The sequence below is a fragment of the Elaeis guineensis genome, chromosome 11, assembly GCF_000442705.2.
Source record: "Elaeis guineensis isolate ETL-2024a chromosome 11, EG11, whole genome shotgun sequence".
Taxonomy (NCBI): Eukaryota; Viridiplantae; Streptophyta; class Magnoliopsida; order Arecales; family Arecaceae; genus Elaeis; species Elaeis guineensis.
In genome coordinates this window covers 121,086,295-121,105,158 of record NC_026003.2, presented here as the reverse complement: position 1 = coordinate 121,105,158, position 18,864 = coordinate 121,086,295, and the positions used below count along the sequence as shown (strand labels likewise).

The following is an 18,864-nucleotide window of genomic DNA, read 5'->3' as shown; positions in this document are numbered from 1 at the left end:
CTTTAGCTTTAGGATGAGACTACGGCGGTCGAAGGATATTTGGCTTGCCATCAATTATCAAATAACTAAATATACTAACTCGACTACGGTCGGTCGAAGAATATTCGGCTTATTATCGTTTATCCTGATACCTAAAAAGTAATATCCATGGATATTCGACTAGACTAACAAATAATTCTACCAGCACTACTGAACGTTCGACTTTTCGATCGATATTTGGTAGTCAAATGATAATTCTACGACATTGCAAATGCACAGAAAAGAAAGAGTTAGTACTTGAAAAAAAAAATTTCATTCATTGAAAAGAAAATTATAAAATTGGATCGAAGTCCGATTATAAAAATTTTTGATTACAAAAAAAAATAAAAATACTACACTGATCACTAGTCATCATCTCCATCTCCTTGCTCCGATGCAGCATCGATGATTGGAACATCTTCTGGTGTAATCGGTGCAACATCTTCAGTCGGTGCAGCCCCTTCTTCAGCAGCTTCATCTTTCGATGCAGGAAGGATGATGCTGCTCAAGTCCAGATCCGGGTATAATTTTTCAATCGCATCTTAGCCGTCCTCGTACCTGATGCAGTAAGAGGCGAACCCACCATCGAGGATTTCTTCCTTGAACTCTTCTAAGTTCTTAAAGCTCTCGATGGCTTAGTTCAGAGCTTCCCTTGCTGACTCTACTTCAACTTTTGCCAACTCTGCATCAGCTCTTACGGAGGCCGACTCAACATCGGCCAATGCCAACCTTTCCAAGGTGGCCCAATTCCTTTCATGTTCGGCTTCAAGTTCATTAGTGCAGTCATCCCTTTCTCATCAAAATCGATGGATGGAGTGCTTTTTGCTCTTGATCCGCAACTCAAAAGATGAAATATTTTGGCGAGCCGACTCAAGTTCGGCTCCAGAAGATTGTAGAACGACAGTCAAACGAGAGACTTCTTCCTGAAGCTTTGCCTCCCGCTCAGTCACCATCTAGAGTTGTTCAAAGGTAGCCATCTTCTCAACATTGGCGACCGTCACTTTGTCCATCCATGACTGATGAAAGTTGGTAATCTTTCAATAGCCGCTCTCCAAATCATGCATATCGTGCACCCACTGAAAGCAGAAGATAAGTCAGATCAGATAAAAAAAAAAGAGTCAAAAAACTTTCCCCGAGCATCATCAGATAAAAGGAAGAAAACACCTCGTCTATTGTCTGATTCTTCCTGTTCTCCTGATTAGTTGGGAGAAGAGCAGCTTGGGTGAGCCGCTTGGCCAATATCGGATTGGTCAAGGCCGACTCACCCTTGAATATTCTGATGTCGAAAAGAACGGGATGGCCCATCGACGACCCATCATCAGCTGAAGTCACCGGTGCTTTCTCCCGATCTTCTGTCGGTAGCCTCACGCTTGAAAACACAGGGAAGTCGATGCTCGACTGCGCTCGAGAATGTTTCACTGTCGGAATAGCTGGAGTAGCTGTGGATCGTTCTGGCTCGACTGCGACTTCCACCTTGGTCTGAGCTTCAGCTGATGGAGCTACCGACAGTACTGCTCAGCTCCATCTTCTCCTGCCACCCCATCTTCAGCGTATGGATCTCAGGGAGCGTTGTCGGGGCCGACAACGTCAAAACTGGCTCGAGAATCGACTCCGATGGGATGTCGAATTTTCTTGCCAATGTAGATGGAGTAACTACCCGATCCTTCTTCAGCGATCGGGAGGGTCCAGCTTCAGATGCTGCCTTCTTCTGGATAGCATGCTGACAAATATCAGCAGCTGACACTCGTGTCCTCGGCTGCATAGCTATAATTAGAACAAAAAGTTAGTACAATTCAGAAACAAATAAAAACAAAAAGTAAACAATCGACTATGTTATATCTAAGGAGGTGATCGAACTAAGGCCGGCATCGTAGAGAGCTTGTTCGGTCATCAGCTCTCATTGCAGTGAAACTGTCATATCCTTCAATCTGTGAAAATATTTTCGATTATCGACTTCCATCCGACTATTCTCGTTGGGGCCAGTCCTTGGATCACCCCAACGTGAAGGGAAGCCCCAAGGAGAAGAAGAAGAAACAAAAAAGAATTGGTTCTTCCATCCATGAATGGACAATGGAAGATTGATGATGAAAGAAAGGCCTTTTCTCGGATTGAAGAACCACCAACCCTTAGCCTTAGGATGAGGATGAAGGACAAAGAAAGTTCGAAAGAAAGAAGGACGAGGCTCAGTCAGTATGAGCCGATACAGTAAAGCATAACTGATGATCAGTCAGACAGAGTTCGAAGCCAGCTGAGCAGGACAGAGACCGTAATAGTCAAGAAGATTTCAGACAAACTTCAGAATCAGGAATCGAAGACTGGCCCGAAGGTCTTCGACATAAAATACGACCTGACTTGGAGGAGAAGAATTAACCCAACCATCCGTGCCAAGAGCAAAAAGCTGATACTGCTCCAGAATACGATACTGCTTTCAGAGCTGTTCAATATTGGGTCTGAATAGGAAAGAAGCCTCCACTTTCGGACTCGAAGGAGATTCGTCGATCGAATTCTCTGACTGACTATTCCGAGAAGAAGAAGCCCTAGCCATAAAAATGAAAAACTAGAGAAATCTTAAAATGAAAACTCAAAGGGGAGACGGACCCAAGGAGAAGGACGAGAAAACTTGACCTGAAGCTAAAAAGGGGCAAAGAAGAGATCCTGGAGCTTTGGTACTGGGGCGATCTCCCGATAGAACCTTCCGCTAGGTGACAAATGCAAAGTAAAAGTTTAGTTGAAAGTGACTCCATATATATAGGATTCCTCAACGGTTCGGATGAAATTAGTTAAATCTGAATCTCATCAGATGACGACACGTGGCAACATCCAGATCGATCATTAATCGGATGGTTCGATGCATCTGCTCCTGATCGTGCCACCTCACCATTATCCATGTGAACAGCTCCCACCTAATGGTGTTTAGACACGTGGTCAAGATCTACTAGTCTGAATCAAATCGTCCGGTACCAAATTATCTTTCTGAAACGACGGCTCAATAATGATTTCACAGCTATCGAAAAAATAAAATAGCAGAAGATCTCTCATACTCTGAAAAGTCATTATCATCAGCAGTCGAGTTGAGGCTCAAGACGACACGTGACGACTTCTTTCGTCCAACGTGACAGACCACGTGATGATGTACACATCAGACCGCCTTGGACTCGAGAGTGGGGGGCAACTGTTGGGACAATTCAACCGATCCCCGACTTCGACTATACATCGACTTTATGGATGCATTACTTCGACTAACAATCAATTGACCGACCAACAATTGGTTACTACCAACCAATAACGGACAACTTGGTTAACCTTCGACCGAAGACCATCGGTATATCAGAATTACCGACCGATGCTCATTCGGATCTCCAAGACTACCGACTTATTACTATTACCGACATATAGTCGGCCTATCTTCTCAACACACCTTAACCGTTATGAACGGTTATCGACTACATGTCACGGTCATTAGTGAGAATAAACAACCTACTAACTCTATGATTATGGTCCCATAATTTAGCACCATAAAAAATGAGATCACGTGTTCGACGGTTATATCAGAATCATTTATAAAAGAGAGATAAATGAACAGCATACAAAGGATAATTCTGGACTGATATTCTGTCATTTCAATTACTCATTATCTACTGTTCATCAACTCTTCGCTAACTAAAGTATCGAAAAATTTTTATTGGATATAATTTTGATCTATAAAAATTTTATTTTATAAATATTTTTTATCGATGATAAACGGTAAAAAATTGACCTCAACGTATCCCAAGATCGATAAACAGCCATAAGAACATTAACTGATAAATAAAAAGATAAACATAAAACATATAATCTGTCTTCTATCTTATCTTTATATATATATATAATAATCGATTTTTACGAAATGGCTTACAAGTTCACACTCATATTTGGCTTGAGTTTGTCGATTTCATCAACTGAACATTCGTATACAGCTGTCGTACCAATTTCCGGGCCGCCAGCGAGACCGGATCACTTCCCAACCCGAATTAATTCTCCCGCACCAAACGCTCCCGGCCACTGGATCCCATGACCGCCCGTGGAAACGGAGGACATTTCCGTCGACGCTTCCCCCCCGCCCCCCCCCGTAACCTGGGGCGCCCATCTAGTCCCTGCCCACCGGTAACCTTACCGTCCCCACGAAAGCCGTAGCCCAGATTACACGGAAAAACGTTAAAAACGGTGGATGCTCGTCCTTCTCCTCTCCTTCTATTTCACTCCCTCCGGTCCCTCTCGGTTCTCCCATCTCCGTCTCCCCTCAAAACCCTCATAATTTCTACCCCAACCCTGGATCTTTAATCCAACGCCTTCCACATCCCTCTCCAAAGGACCATCTTTTAGCGTCCGTCATGGGCTCGGAGATCCCTCCCTCCTCCTCTGCTGTCGCGGATCTCGCCGGCGAAGGGTCCCCGCCATTCAAGATCTTTATAGGGTACGACCCCCGGGAGGATGCAGCCTTCGAGGTGTGCAGCCGCTCCCTCCTGAAGCGCTCCTCGGTGCCGCTCGAGATCCACCCCATCAAGCAGTCGGAGCTCCGCGCTGCCGGGCTTTTCTGGCGCGAGCGCGGCCCCACCGAGAGCACCGAGTTCTCCTTCACCCGCTTCCTCACCCCTTGCCTCGCCGGATTCCAGGGGTGGGCCATGTTCGTCGACTGCGACTTCCTCTACCTCGCCGACATCAAGGAACTGATCGCCCTGATCGACGACAGGTACGCGATCATGTGCGTCCATCATGAGTACGCCCCCAAGGAGACCACCAAGATGGACGGGGCCGTCCAGACGGTGTACCCGCGGAAGAACTGGTCGTCCATGGTGCTTTACAACTGCGGCCACCCCAAGAACCGGGAGGCGCTCACCCCGGAGGCCGTCAGCACCCAGACCGGGGCCTTCCTCCACCGCTTCACGTGGCTCGACGACGCCGAGATCGGCGAGATCCCCTTCGTCTGGAACTTCCTCGTCGGCCACAACAAGGTCGATCCCAACGACCCCACCACGTTCCCGAAGGCGATACATTACACCATGGGCGGGCCGTGGTTTGAGAGGTACCAGGATTGCGAGTTCGCCGAGCTCTGGCTCGAGGAGCTGGAGGAGTGGAACAAGGAGAAGAAGATGATAGCCGATGCTTAGGTGAAACTGATAAAGATTGCATGGAATAGGTAGTAAGACTAAGATTCCTGCTAATTGATATTCTTCTATTCTTTTTGTTGTGAAATTTTTTTTTCCTAGGGTTGTTTTGTGGATTCTAGATCATGATACGATGGCAGTAGATTGATGATTTCTGTTCTCTAATAAGTGAAGTGAAATGGGAAATGTGGCTTATTGTCCGATTGATTTGGATTCGTGTGTTTTGATGCCGTTTATTGTTCTTTAATTCATCAAGGTGCAATTTTTTTTATCATTACAATTGAAGGTGTTTTAATCAGCAGGTCTTTCATCATTATAATCGAAAGAATTATTTATTTTCATCATAGACAAGACTGCCTATATATCTTGTTTATCTTGTGGATTGCATTTTTAATTCCTCTTAACTCTAAGGGTATGAGACAACAGTATTGAGTTTTTTTTTTTTTGGCGCTAATGTAGCTTGGTTGTAGACATTTTGATACTAATTATGGATCAAGTTGTGGATTTTTTTTGGCAAGTATTTGTGCAGGCACATTTTGGTATTTTGCTTAGCAACTGAAATGATACAATGGAAAGGGAAAATAAGTGGCCAATTGAAGGCTTTTCAATTCTTTCAGCTGCTTCAAAGAGCTTTTCCAACATGATTAGGATTGTAATCGTTCAAATTCAGACTAGAGGACAAAAAAAATTTGTTTAGTATCTGATGCAATACGAATTCTTTTGTCATTAGCATATTGTGGACGTTTGTTAACTATCAGAATCTAATTATTTGTTGGTTCTTGTGTTTCAAGCTGTTGGACTTGCACCTTTCTTAGTTTACTTTTTTTAACATGGGAAATGGTCCTTTACGAGTCCAGAGGAAGCTTGAGGACAAGCTTGGCACCACAAAAAATGCTTGATGAATGCAAAATCTTTTCTGACAACATATGGAATCATCTGCAGATAATAAAAAGAAATTGTGTAATCCATATAATAATCTCTTAAAGAGCATCAAGAATTCAAACAAAACTTCTAAAATCAAACCATTTCTATTATATAAATGGACCACGCTGAATCAAATTGTTTTTTTGAGATGGTAAATCTTAAAGTTCACAAAATGTTTTGTATTAAATCATTTAGTATGTTTGCCTGTCACATGTATTTTGTATTTATATTGAAACATTTCTTTTTCATGGATGACAAAAGTCAAGAATTCAAAATTGTGTCTATTCTAACACAACAGCTCAGAAGAAGTAAGCCTCTATAGGTATGTATAATTCATTTTTCCTCAAATTCATATAAGTTAGTGAGTTGAATGGCATATAATGAGATATGCTATATAACAAAAAAAAAAAAAAGAAAAATCTAACTGTCTAGAAATCTTTCAATTGAGTGAAAGCATTATTAGCTGTGTGAAGTCATAACGTCGGTGGCTCCAAAATAGCAGAAATCTCTCATTTCTGAGTTCAGAGGAGAAAGATACTTACAGTTTTGCTGTGATGATATCATATCCAGAAAGAAAAGGAACTCTGTTTTATGTTAGCTGTTTTTTGTTAGGTCCCATCCTGACATGTCTTTAAAGTTTTTCCTCTCTCTCTTTTTTTTCTTTTTCAAATTTTATTTTGTTTTGCTGCAAGTTGAATGAATCTATATCCATGTAATTTCAAGTGGTTCATTAATTACCAGTGAGATTTTCTGAACTCCAGGCAGATTCCTGAATCTTTTTTTAATTAAATATTCCTGCCTATCTTCTTTTCTTACAGTCATTGTCGATTTGTGCGGGGCCATAAAATTTTTCAAGCACTTATCTTTCTCTATCTGCATCAAGTTTCCTAATGGGTTACTAGTGTTTTATATTTCAAAAAATTTTTTTAGGGATTATATTTTTGGTGGAAAACTTTCAGTTTAAGCAAGCATCTTCAGAGTTTGCTGTTTCATGAAGCACAATAATGGTCGCCTTTACTTTATTCTGCTTTTGACTACGTGGTGTAAGCTTTTAGATTTTAGCATCTTCATTGTTCTATGTTCCTTCCAGGTTGTGTCGTGGTTGTTGCAATGGACATGCTGTTGCCTTTTGGATCTTGCTTATCTTCCAGTCTGTTGCTTCTCTTCTCTTTTTCCCCTGTTTCATCTGCTGCCGCTGATTGCATGTCCAGGCCCCCTTCTAGTTCTCTAACTTACTGGTTTTGCAATTATTTTTCGGATCTATTCTACCTCTATATTTGGCTTTGCTATTCATTATATAACTTTTCTTTGGCTGTGAAATAAAATATTCATCCCAATGAAAGTAAAAGTCACCGTTATTCTTGCTATTTTGTTGACGGGCCATCCTTTTGGTGTTTGATCCTGACCAATATTTGCTGAGATCACTTTTCTGATGCTAGTAATCTTCAACTTAAACACCTCGGGTTTTATTAGAAAAATATCATGAGTTGTTTTATACCAATAGCCAGCCCTTTGACATTTTTCTTGATCAATGTCCCGTACTTGTTCGCTGAAGCGTATTCACATGGTTTCCCAGAATCGGCAGTGTGCGGTCATGCTCAGGTAAAAGTTCCTTTTCTGTCGGCAATAGGAAACAGGACAGGTTTTTGTTCCATCACTTAAATCTGCCAAAGAATCATCCATGTAGCCCTCATTATTCAGTTTCATCATGGAACAACCAGAGCACAACATTATGTAATACTTTATAATTTCATACAGCTTATTTTCAGGTAATTCAGCGAGATTTCTGGGCAGGCCACATCATGCATATTTATCTGGTGGCAAGCGCAACAACATGGAATTCCAAACTGGATTTTTAGGAGTGCTGTTTGTTGCTAATTGATACTCGCATCAGAGGCGCAGTTTTTTGGTTCAATCATGCAAATGTTAATACATTTTTTTAAAAAAAAAAAAAATACCTTAATCATGCAAGAGGAGCTACTGAATCTTCTTGTTTATGCGGACTCTAATTTTCTTCAGGATCCGTTTGGCTTGGGGATGGAATTGTTCTGAAAAGATGAAAAGGCAGAAATATATTGTGGTTGAAAATTAGATGAACAGAGGAGCTGTCATTATATAAAAATATTCTCATTTGATAAAATATGTGAATAAAAAATATTTTAGAAATTTCAAATGATTCGCTTCCCTCGATTTGGTCGATGCAGTGCAAATTTTATGCATTTTTTATTTGCCTGCCAACGTACATACAACTCACGTGACCTGTCATCCTTTACTCTCTGGCCTTTATTTTGATAAATTTCCGAACACGTGCACGGACTGTTGAAATACGAGGGTGGCGTGGCGTGCTGTCCACCGTGGGATTTGACGCGGTCCAATTGTAGCTGGTGCGTTCAATGCGGAGGCGTCATCATGGAAGCTTGTCAGGCCCATCACTCGTTTAGCTGGTTTGGTGGGACGTCGTTTTATTTTGCAGGATTTTTTTTTATCCTTTCGTGTTGTTATGGGGCAGAAGTGGTACCAAACCGATGGATCACAAAAGTGTCTTCCTATTGAGCACTCCGTCTTACAACCCCCCCCCCCCCCCCCAACAAAAAAATAAAAAAAAGCCTTCCTTTCTTAAATTCTATTAACCTTCCGAATGTGAGACTTCTTGCATTAGATTAGCTAACGTACAAACACATCCATATAGCTACACATAGTTCAACTAAAAACCGCTAGTCTATGCTTTAAGCCATGTATCTATATAATAAATTGCAGAAAAATGGTTTTCTGTACCACTTATATATATTATTTGTTTAACAAGTTGATCTGCAATTGCCATCAATGGTATCATCTTCCATACCCTTCACAGGCATTCTAATAAAATAATAGGGAACTATTGTTTTTCTAATTATTAGCTGATATGTCAAGGATTGGCAAATGAAATGATTCAACCCATCCTATGAAAAAAGAACATTAATGCAGAAATATAAAGATGGCATCATACGTTCACTTATTTTTCTTTTTTTAAGGAAATTTTGCATGATTCAATAATGCCTCAAAACAGTCCCCAGATTCAATATGCAGTATATACCACTAGGTTTATTTCATATCATTGAAATTTCAAGGAAAAGAATTTCTTGGTTTGTTCAATTTCAAAACAAAGGAAAAACAATTTAGGGGTACGCATAACTTCTCTAGTACAAACAAACACTCCACAAATGCAGACACGGGGGCACACTGTATTCATGTTCTATTTAATAAATTATTAAATTTATATTATATCTTCAAAAAATATTATTAATTATTATGAACTTTGATTCTTGCAATTTAAGGCAAGAGACATCATAAATTTTGCAAGAGGTTGATGATGTAAATATTAATGACACTAATATTAATATACTTGATCATCATTAAAGTTTTTTATTTAATATATAAATATATTAATAATGTCAATATTAATATGCTCGGTTATATTAAAGTTTATTATTTAATTTGTAACAAAAATTTGATTATTAAAATTTTTTATTTATTATAATATTTTACATTATCATGTTGTATTTAAAAAATAATTGAAAAAAAGAAGAGAATTTATATCCTGCACATCGCACAAAACCAAAGTTAGTAACGGAAGTTTCTGCTCGGTGATAAAAGTTCATTGCTTAACATGAAATAGAAATTTTGCTATCAAATCCTTTTGTTTATTATAGTTTGTTATATTACTGTATTAGATTTTAAGAACATTTGAAAATAAAGAAAAAATTATACTCTATCTCACAGGTTATATGCTAGTTCATAATTATTTGTGAATGCCAAATTAATGATATTTTTTTTTTGCTGAAATATAAAAATATTTTCACATTATAGAGATTTAACATGAAAAGCTAAAAAAATATGTATCTCTAACATAGAAATCTCACATGTGTAAGTTTTCTGTTCCTTCTTTCATTGATAACATGTGCCATGTCAAATACTAACTGTCAACATATAGAGAAATAGGGAAGTTATAAATCAACTGTATATCTTATTCTGCATGCTTGTGTTTGGGGGCGAAAAAATTCTAACATAACATTACCCTTCTAGATTTTCTCTTGCATTGTAATTGTTCTTTTGTGTGATATGCAGCTGTCAGTTTGTTCGCAACTGCAAGATAAACCTATTCTATGAAAGCCACATGATCATTTACCATGTATGGGTGTAAATAAGCTGAATATGGAGAAGCTAAACATAGCTTAAGCTCGATTTATTTTATAATTAACTTGAGACCAGCTCAAACCAACTCATTTACTTTCATTTGGATATCCAGCACAAACTATTTAAAAGATCTAATGAGAGATTAAAATCTTTTGAAATTTTCATTTTTATAATCTGAGCTAATAATCTCAATAATATGTCAATTTTATAGTTGAAATATATTTTATTATATATAATTATATTAATTATAATTAAAACATATTAAATAATACTTCTTATAGGATAAATAACAATTAAAAATAAGATTATATGTAAATTATTCATATATTTTTATTTCGAGCTAAATCAAATCGAGTTGAATCAAACTAAAGCTAAAGTTTTTAAAAAAATCAGTCACTTTGCAAACACTGCAAGCCGTTCTGAGCCAAAGTCCCGGTCCGAATTCGAGCGGGCTCACCCACAACTCGCTCGTCTGACACATTTGATAGCATGGAGCGTAGAACAGCGACAACATGGAGCGTAGAACACCGACACGTGTAAGTAAAAAGCGTGACCGAGCGGCTCCAAGGTCTACGAGGCCACTCTGAACTAAAGAAGGTCTCGGCACATCCAAGGAAGACTCTCGGCCCCGATATCGGTACCGGGAAAAGCCCTCGTCCACCTTTCTCTCTCTCTCTCGCCTTCCAACTGGAAATTCCCTTCTCTGGCCTCTCGCGTCCTCCTTACGATATGGTACCTCCTGATTCCCCTTCCGCCTCTTCTTGTTGGTCAAATAATCTTTCTTGTTTTGATTTGGTATGTGATGTGAGATTGAATCGAATCCAATTGGAATGGCAGATCCGCTTCATATTGCTGCAGAATCGGCAGGGCAAGACGCGCCTGGCCAAGTACTACGTCCCCCTCGAGGATTCTGAGAAGCACAAGGTTGAGTACGAGGTAATTCTCGCTTTCCTCTTCTCAAACCCTTTCTTCGTCTCGGTCTTTCTCTCTTCGGTGTGTGTGTTTGACCGAACTTTCTTGATCTTTTTAAATTTTCTTGATTAAAGGTGGTAACTTTCTTCCTTCCTCAGTTTGTTTTCTAGATTAAAAACGACATTTCATTTTCTTTTCCGGATTTCCCAGGTCCATCGGCTTGTGGTTAACAGGGATCCCAAGTTCACCAACTTTGTTGAGGTACCAAAAATAATTCCAAACCCTAGTTGTTCTCTTTGTAGTTTGTATTATAGCAAAAATCAGATGCCCATCTCAATAGAAAAGCAGATTTTTTTTTTTTTTTAGCCGCACAGAAAAGATCGATAAGAGCCCATTGAAATCACGAAATTTTTTTGCATAGATAATTTGGATCCAAGGATTTGGACTTTCTGTGGAACAAACTCCTCATCAATCTTCTTTGGTATATATTTCGTGGTGTGAAACTATTTCATATGGTTGCAAAAGGTTTTGTTTTGAACCTCTTGATGGAACGGTCTTGCAATCATGCACTTTCTAGACGTTTATCGCCCTGAATAACGTGTCCCTTGCATGAATCTGAAAAAGACTGTTTGTATTTCACGCGACAATTTACATATGGATTAATGGCGCTATACGGTTGACTTTTTTGGCTGTAGGTCAGGGTACAAATTCTTTCAAGCTGGCAAATTGCTTATGTTGTTGGAATACTTACAATGAGATAGCTCTAAGGTTATAGTACAGAATACAAGGACATAAATGGGAACATTGCGGAGAATTGGTTTTGGTAAATGCTTTTTTAAACATAATTTGAAATAGAATGATATGCTAGTCCAATATGCAAAAAAGGAAGGTAAAAACAGAGAACAAGAAATGAAGTGTTAGATGGACCAGGAAATCAAGATCCTGTTCCTACTTCTAGTTTGTGGTTTGTACGGAATGATTTTAGGATTACAGAATAGCCCAATTTGTTTATATAACATAAAATAGGTGTATACACAGTTATTATGCATATGGAAGAATGTTTTATACATTGAATTTCTAAATATATGCAGGATGTTTAAGTCAATACTTGTTGAAGGATGCATTATGTATGCAGAAATTGATGTTGTACTATCATATATCGTACTTAAAAAACCCTCAAAAGAGAAAAAAAACTATAACACAACTTGGTCCGTGGAAAAAGTATTAGGCATATCTGTGCATAAAATAGTGTTTATCCAAAGGCCAGATGTTTAGAACAGTACTATGATGGAACAGCTCAGTGCACAGGCTACTAGTCAGGGGATTCAGAATTCTAAATGTTGGGCTATATGAAGTGAATTAGTTGGTCTCAAAGAAGTTTATCCCTTTTCAATTTCATTATTTGAGTGATGCTGTAAAAATATTCATTAAACATTGTTAGGTGACCTTCATGTGATTTTTTTAAAAAAGAGGATTTCCTTGGAGTTTTTGTGATTTTTTTTTTCCATATTTGATTGTCATTCAAGAAATAAAATAGGTGGAAGTACTAGTTGAACCATTTAAGGGTTTGTTAGTAAGATGGGTACTATCTAATTTGACTGCCTTGAAGTATTTAGTTTAGAATTACTACCAAGATAACCATTATTATATATCTAAAAAGATTTTTTGTTTTCCTTTTCGAGTTTTCAGTCATTTATTAATGCTGCTTGGCTGTTGGCAATTGGTTGGATTGCCTTGAAACAAACAATTGCTGACCTAAGATGATCGGAAACCAACAAACACATCTCCAATTTGATTGAGCCTGTCTTTCATAGTTTTATCCATTTATTATCATGGATCACCGCTGTAGGGTTGAAAATCGATGGGTACCATTTTGTGTCTTGTAATTTTTCAGTGTCAATATCTCCCTATTCTAGTTCATGGAAAAATTGTTCCATAGACGAACTTATGAACTGGTGGTACCAACTCATTTAACCTTGTACAATGTTTAACATATGAATTGGTTTAGCCCAATACAAAATAGTTCAAGCTGATCCAAGACTTCAGAGTCATCGAGGCCTTGTTTTTACCTGAAATTTTAGTCTTAAAGCTTATTCTTTAGATGTGGCAATTGACATTGAAAGCAGCAGATTGGTCTAATACCCATTCTAACTCAAAGGAAGAAGAGAAGGAGAGAGGAGAAGAAAACAACAAGGAAATGAGGAGAAAAATAGCTGAAAATTCATTTAGGAGTTGTTTGGTTGATAAACTATATTAGAACAGGAATATACAAAAGATTAAGAACAAACGAGTATTGCAAAAATGGGCAAAAATGGTTGGTGGGTTGTTTTCTATACAATCTGTTATACCACATCTAGGAAGCTGTAAGACATGATAAATGAGTTCTATGAAAATATGTCTCACCCTGTTTTTCATAAAACCTGTTTTATAGAGAATTATGTTTTATAGTTATTATCTATTTTAGAAAAACTGATGGGCACTAAACAGCCCTTAGAAAATCTGCATGGTTGAAATAAAAGGATTCTTGTATGAAAAAACTTGCCATTGTTTTTTTTTTATTTTTAATCGAAATCTGACCTGCTCCTAACGAATTATTTAGGGGAACCTAAAGAATCTGTTGATTCTTTTAGTGGATTGACGAACGTGGGTAAGCACCTTCCTGCCATGTATCAGGAAAATTCACATCCACTGTCCTCAATCTTTAAAATTAGTGGCTCGCTGTCGGCAAAATTCAAAATGCACCCCTTGCTCATAAATCATGGCAAGTTTTTGTCTTATATATATTAGAGCACACTTGTTTGTTCCAGAGATAGTATAATATTCATTTGCTGCCCAAAAGTTCAATGATAAACATATGACTGTCTTCCCATGGTGAAATCAGCATGCTGCTGAAGCATATTCTCCTGGACATGTCTAAGACATGTAATAGTTGCTTTTAACTGGCATAGTTTGTTTTCTGTTGTGTATTGACTATAATCTTTTACATTTAATGAAGATGGTAAATCTATATTCCTTTTTCTACATGATTAGGGTGGGGGAGAGGGACTAGAAAGGTGGTGTTGAGATTGTTGGGGAGGTGGCATGTGTTGTTGGGTAAATGGGCATGATAACGAGAATTTAGATGACTTTACAACCATCAGATTTTTGAAAGTTCAAAACCTAGTATAATGATTTGTAAAATTGTTTGGTGGTTTCTCCATCCTTTGATCTTTGCTGCACATGGCAATCCATGTCAATGGGTTGTCTCAATGTGCTACTTCTATGCCTCTTCTAGTATTTGTTATTTTTGTTTCTTCCAAGTTATACTAGTGTTTGTCCAGTTTGCAGGCTTCCACTTAACATCTTGCTAAATACAGCATTGGTGGCCTCATTGCTGATTGTTAATTTTCCCTAATATAGCAGAGGCATTGCTCAATCTAGGAACAGCAAAGGAGCACCTCTCCACTTCATCCACCCAACTTTAATGTTTTTATACATGTGTTCATCTATCTGTTAACTTGAAATAAAGAAAATCATTTACTATTTTCTTTAGATTTATGATGTTGACTGACCAATTGTTGATTTGATTCTGTACATAACATGCAGGTTATTATTTTGAGCTATTGGTTTAACATTAGAAAGTTTCAATCCATTTTTGCATTTCAGATGTCATCATGATTTACTGTTTTATCACTTTGCATTATCACTCGTGTGGCTGAATTTGGTACATTTTTTCTTACAGTTCCGGACACACAAGATTATTTACAGAAGATATGCAGGACTTTTCTTTTCAATGTGTGTCGATATCACTGACAATGAGTTAGCATACTTGGAGTGCATACATTTATTTGTGGAGATACTGGATCATTTTTTCAGCAATGTGTGTGAACTAGATTTGGTATTTAACTTCCACAAGGTCCGTACCCCCTTCATGAACCTAAAATGCTTTACATGGGTTTAGTTTAGTCAATTGTCTTCAGAAGCGGCTCATTTATAGTTTAGATTGCAGTAATCTTATTGTTGGCTTATTTTTTTACTTTGCTTTTATACTTATTTTCCATATTAATGCATCTAGATGTTAAAGTGGAAGCTGTGTTTCTTGAGCTGAATTATCACATGATGAACATAATAATTCTTTGAGCTGGCAGAATTTTAATTTTTATTTGTTGATTTATTTTTATTTGTGGGTGAACAAGATTTGTTGCTTACTTTGCATATGTCCTTTTAGATCTGATCTTGTAATCATAGCATTCTTTTTTTTTTTTTCCGAACATTCTTTTAAAAGGTTTATTGGTTTAGGGATCTAGTTATGCATTATCAGTTAAATGCTTGTAATGGCTTGGTCCACTTTATGGGTCCTCTGTTGCAAAGTACCAAATGGCTGTAGTAAATTAGAGGTCGCAAAGGCTTTAGAAAATTATGCTTCTTCAATATGAACTGAATTTCTGCACCAGTTTTGTGTACCTAGGAAACAAATATATCTCGATAGTTTGCAATAGGTAGGCATTCTGACAGACTAATTGGTTAAAGTTTAATTTTTAGAGGCAACATAATCTTTTGTGATAAATTTATTTACGATTTTTAGACTTAATTAAGTGAAATAACCATCTAATTTTCACTTACCATATATTTTCACTTGTGAAGGTATATCTCATATTGGATGAGTTCATTCTTGCTGGGGAGCTTCAAGAAACAAGCAAGAAGGTGACCTCCATTTATTGAACCTCTTTCTGATTTATGAAACTTTTTATAGTGTATCATGCAAATGTTATGCATGTTATATATTGGGAATAATGAACTTTATTCATTCCCACAAAATTTTACATGCGATTTTTTTTTAGAAAAAACATCTGCTGTAGAAAATGCACTTAAATCTATTTAGAATTATGTTTTTGATTACTATTTGTCTATTGGAGCTTGCCTTCTGAAAATGCTTATTTTCAATATCAGGTTACCATTTTTGGCTCATCAGTGATGCCATCATGTCTTAGTCTTCTTTTGCATCTGTTTTTCTTTTTCTCTGCTAAAATTAGCTGCATCTTTCCTCGTAACTATCAGATTCAGATACCTTGAGATATAGGAAGCTTGCTGAACTTTCTGGTTTTACGTGTGTGTATATATATTGAAAGCTTGTCAAGAAAATTGGACCTAGGAAGTAGTTTTAAGTTGGTCTAATTTTGACACAACTTGATGAACATAAGGTTTCTATAAACATTTGCTTTGCATGTTAAGAAGTCTGTTCATCTGTATTAGTTCAACTAACCATGTCTTAGTTATCTATTCCTTTTTTCCCTCCTTTAGTTATGTACACATAAAGTTTTCTTATATTTTCTTATATTTTAAGAATTGATGCAAAGAACCAATGAAAAGTGTGAAAATCTGTACCTCTTCTTGGTCGGGTACACCATTTATATAATTATCTAGCTGCTTAGCTACCACTCACACAACTATTACATGGTATTCTCTGGTTTGCCTGGTATACTAGTCAATCTGTTATCACTGATATTACATTTACAACTTCAAAATTGAAAAAAGTGATATTAGGAAAACTTATTAAAATAAATAATCAGGATAAATCGGAAAACTCATACAAAATATAAATTGGTTTTGAATAGATAAAATAAATAAATAAATGAATAAAATATTTTTAAATAAATAATATAAAATAAATTCCGAAACTTATTAAATAAATAATCAGGATAAAATGGGAAAACTTGTAGGAAAGATATGAAAACTAATTTGGTTTTAACCTTATTTGCTAGCAGCTGGCAAGTCTACCATTAGAAATATTTGTCAGTTTCTGTTGGTTCATATTCATAATATGTGTCTGTAACTAGTCATAAGAAGTTTTTTCCCCCTTCTGGGAATGATTCTTTTTTAATTTCAGTGGTAAAAGAATAGTGTATAATGTTTAGCCAAAGAACAGTCACATATTCGCCCAAAAAATCAGTCACAGATTTTTTTTTTTTTTTTTGGTGTGTAGAGAGTCTTTCTTGTTCTTTCGACTCTTCAATCCTGTTTGTATACCTCCCTACTATTTTTCTTTAGACATCAAAATCAAGGAGCTGGCATGTGGCTGTGGAAGTTATTTTGACTTCTAAGGAACATTTTTGAACTCAAACGAAGGCATTAAATGAGGTTTGAAAATCCAAATGGCCCAAATGAACCTGACCAGTCATGTTGGCCTGTACTGGGATATGCTGACCAGTATTACTGGTTTAGCCAATATATAGTGATACAGACTGGTGTTTTCCCTGAACTATCCAATTGTTGGTTCAAGGGGAAACACCTGACTGATATAGTTCGTACAGGTTCAAGCTGCTGGTGGAACCAGAAATGGCTGGCACTCAACTGCATACATAAAACTGATGAATGATGTAGTAAAATATCAGTTTATTAGGCCCATCAATTAACTGGCAGAACAGTCAAATTGTAATCTCCATCTGTTGTCCATAAGTAGGAATATTTGTAGTACTCTGGATGCACCAAAATGATCAAATTCTTGCTTTTGCCATTGCAAATAAACTAGCAGTTGCAACGTTATTAACTAAATAAGCCCTGAAAGCCCGGAAACTTTTCTTCTTCATTTCTGTCTTTTGCTCTTTCTTGTTTGTTTTATATGATTCACGTACCCAAGTAATATGAAGTTCTGCACATGCAAAAATTAAGCTATTTTTTCTCACAATTCTTGAGCTACTTTGAGTGAAAACCAAGATAAGTTTGTGTATTTTGTTGTAATTGTGCAGGCTATTATTGAGAGGATGGGGGAGTTGGAAAAGCAAGAATGAAAACAGGGTTAGGAGAAGACTGGAAATTCATTCTTGAATTGTTACTGATATATACTGTATCCTGCAGTCCAGTTCTGGAGCTGGTCTGGCTATTGCATCTAAGAGAATTGGAGGGAGAACAAAAAAGAGGTGTTACTTGTTTAACAGTTATTGATTAGTGTACCGTGTCAGTTGTGGGCCTGCATGATTCCTTCATTATGTATACTATCATATTTTTTGTCACTGTATGTCATGTTTCATTTTATGTACTATCTCGAGATGCATATGAAATTGGATTAGGCTTTGTGGCTGTTTAATCTACTGATCAGATCTATATTGAGTTTATATGATAATGAGATTGTGAAAAGAATATGACAGAGCTTAAGAGGGGTGGTCAATAGCTACCTTGTTCACGAGTTCGTTTTGTTTGAGTGCATGTTCATAATTGGCATATCTCTTGTTTTTCTTGCTTAGTTCGGGCTAAGTAATTTGCCAACAATTCCTTATGCAACGTTGAGCTTGGTCTTTCAGAAATGTATTTTTTTTTGGTACAAAGTCTTTCAGAAATGTTTACAAACTAAAACGGAAACTGCATTGACCAAGAAAAGCTCCTAGATTTACCATCCAACCGATTTGGGGAACCATGTTTGCTCTTTTTTATGACTTAGGTTTGCTTGGGTAGGTTTAGATAATATTTTTGACCAAACTTAGATAAAATGATGTCAAAGTTGATCTTAATTTACTGTAAGTTTGATAGATGATCCTGATTCATCTCAAGATGTATAATATAGAAAAAGTATAAAGCAGAGCAAGGAGAAATGCATGGAGATTTGGCACATCTAGGAATTAGTCGAATATCTTTTTATATTAGGTCGAACTAGTACCGCAAAAAAAAATTATCTCGCACTAGTTCACAATTTAGTAGTGGACGGGCAAATCAGGTTACT

At 37.2% G+C, this 18,864-nt stretch overlaps 2 protein-coding genes across 4 annotated transcripts; both read left to right on the top strand.

Moving 5' to 3' along the window:
• Positions 1–4,170: 4,170 nt before the first annotated feature.
• Positions 4,171–8,023, top strand: LOC109506398 (protein CDI). 3 transcript variants are annotated; one of them, XM_073245988.1, is made up of 2 exons: positions 4,171–5,194; positions 7,881–8,023. In XM_073245988.1, exon 1 carries the CDS (start codon positions 4,389–4,391, stop codon positions 5,163–5,165), a length of 777 nt encoding a protein of 258 aa, XP_073102089.1. In that variant the 5' UTR covers positions 4,171–4,388; the 3' UTR covers positions 5,166–5,194; positions 7,881–8,023. The 3 variants fall into 3 exon arrangements, with proteins under 3 accessions (XP_073102089.1, XP_073102087.1, XP_073102088.1); XM_073245986.1 differs by having other exon boundaries at positions 4,172–5,194; positions 7,856–8,023; XM_073245987.1 differs by lacking the exon at positions 7,881–8,023 and adding an exon at positions 7,177–7,848 and having other exon boundaries at positions 4,172–5,194.
• Positions 8,024–10,817: 2,794 nt separating this feature from the next.
• Positions 10,818–18,238, top strand: LOC105054416 (AP-2 complex subunit sigma). The gene is made up of 6 exons (XM_010935908.3): positions 10,818–10,991; positions 11,097–11,195; positions 11,382–11,432; positions 14,893–15,066; positions 15,795–15,854; positions 17,897–18,238. The coding sequence occupies exons 1-6, from the start codon at positions 10,989–10,991 to the stop codon at positions 17,936–17,938; spliced, it is 429 nt and encodes a 142-aa protein (XP_010934210.1). The 5' UTR covers positions 10,818–10,988; the 3' UTR covers positions 17,939–18,238.
• Positions 18,239–18,864: the final 626 nt, after the last annotated feature.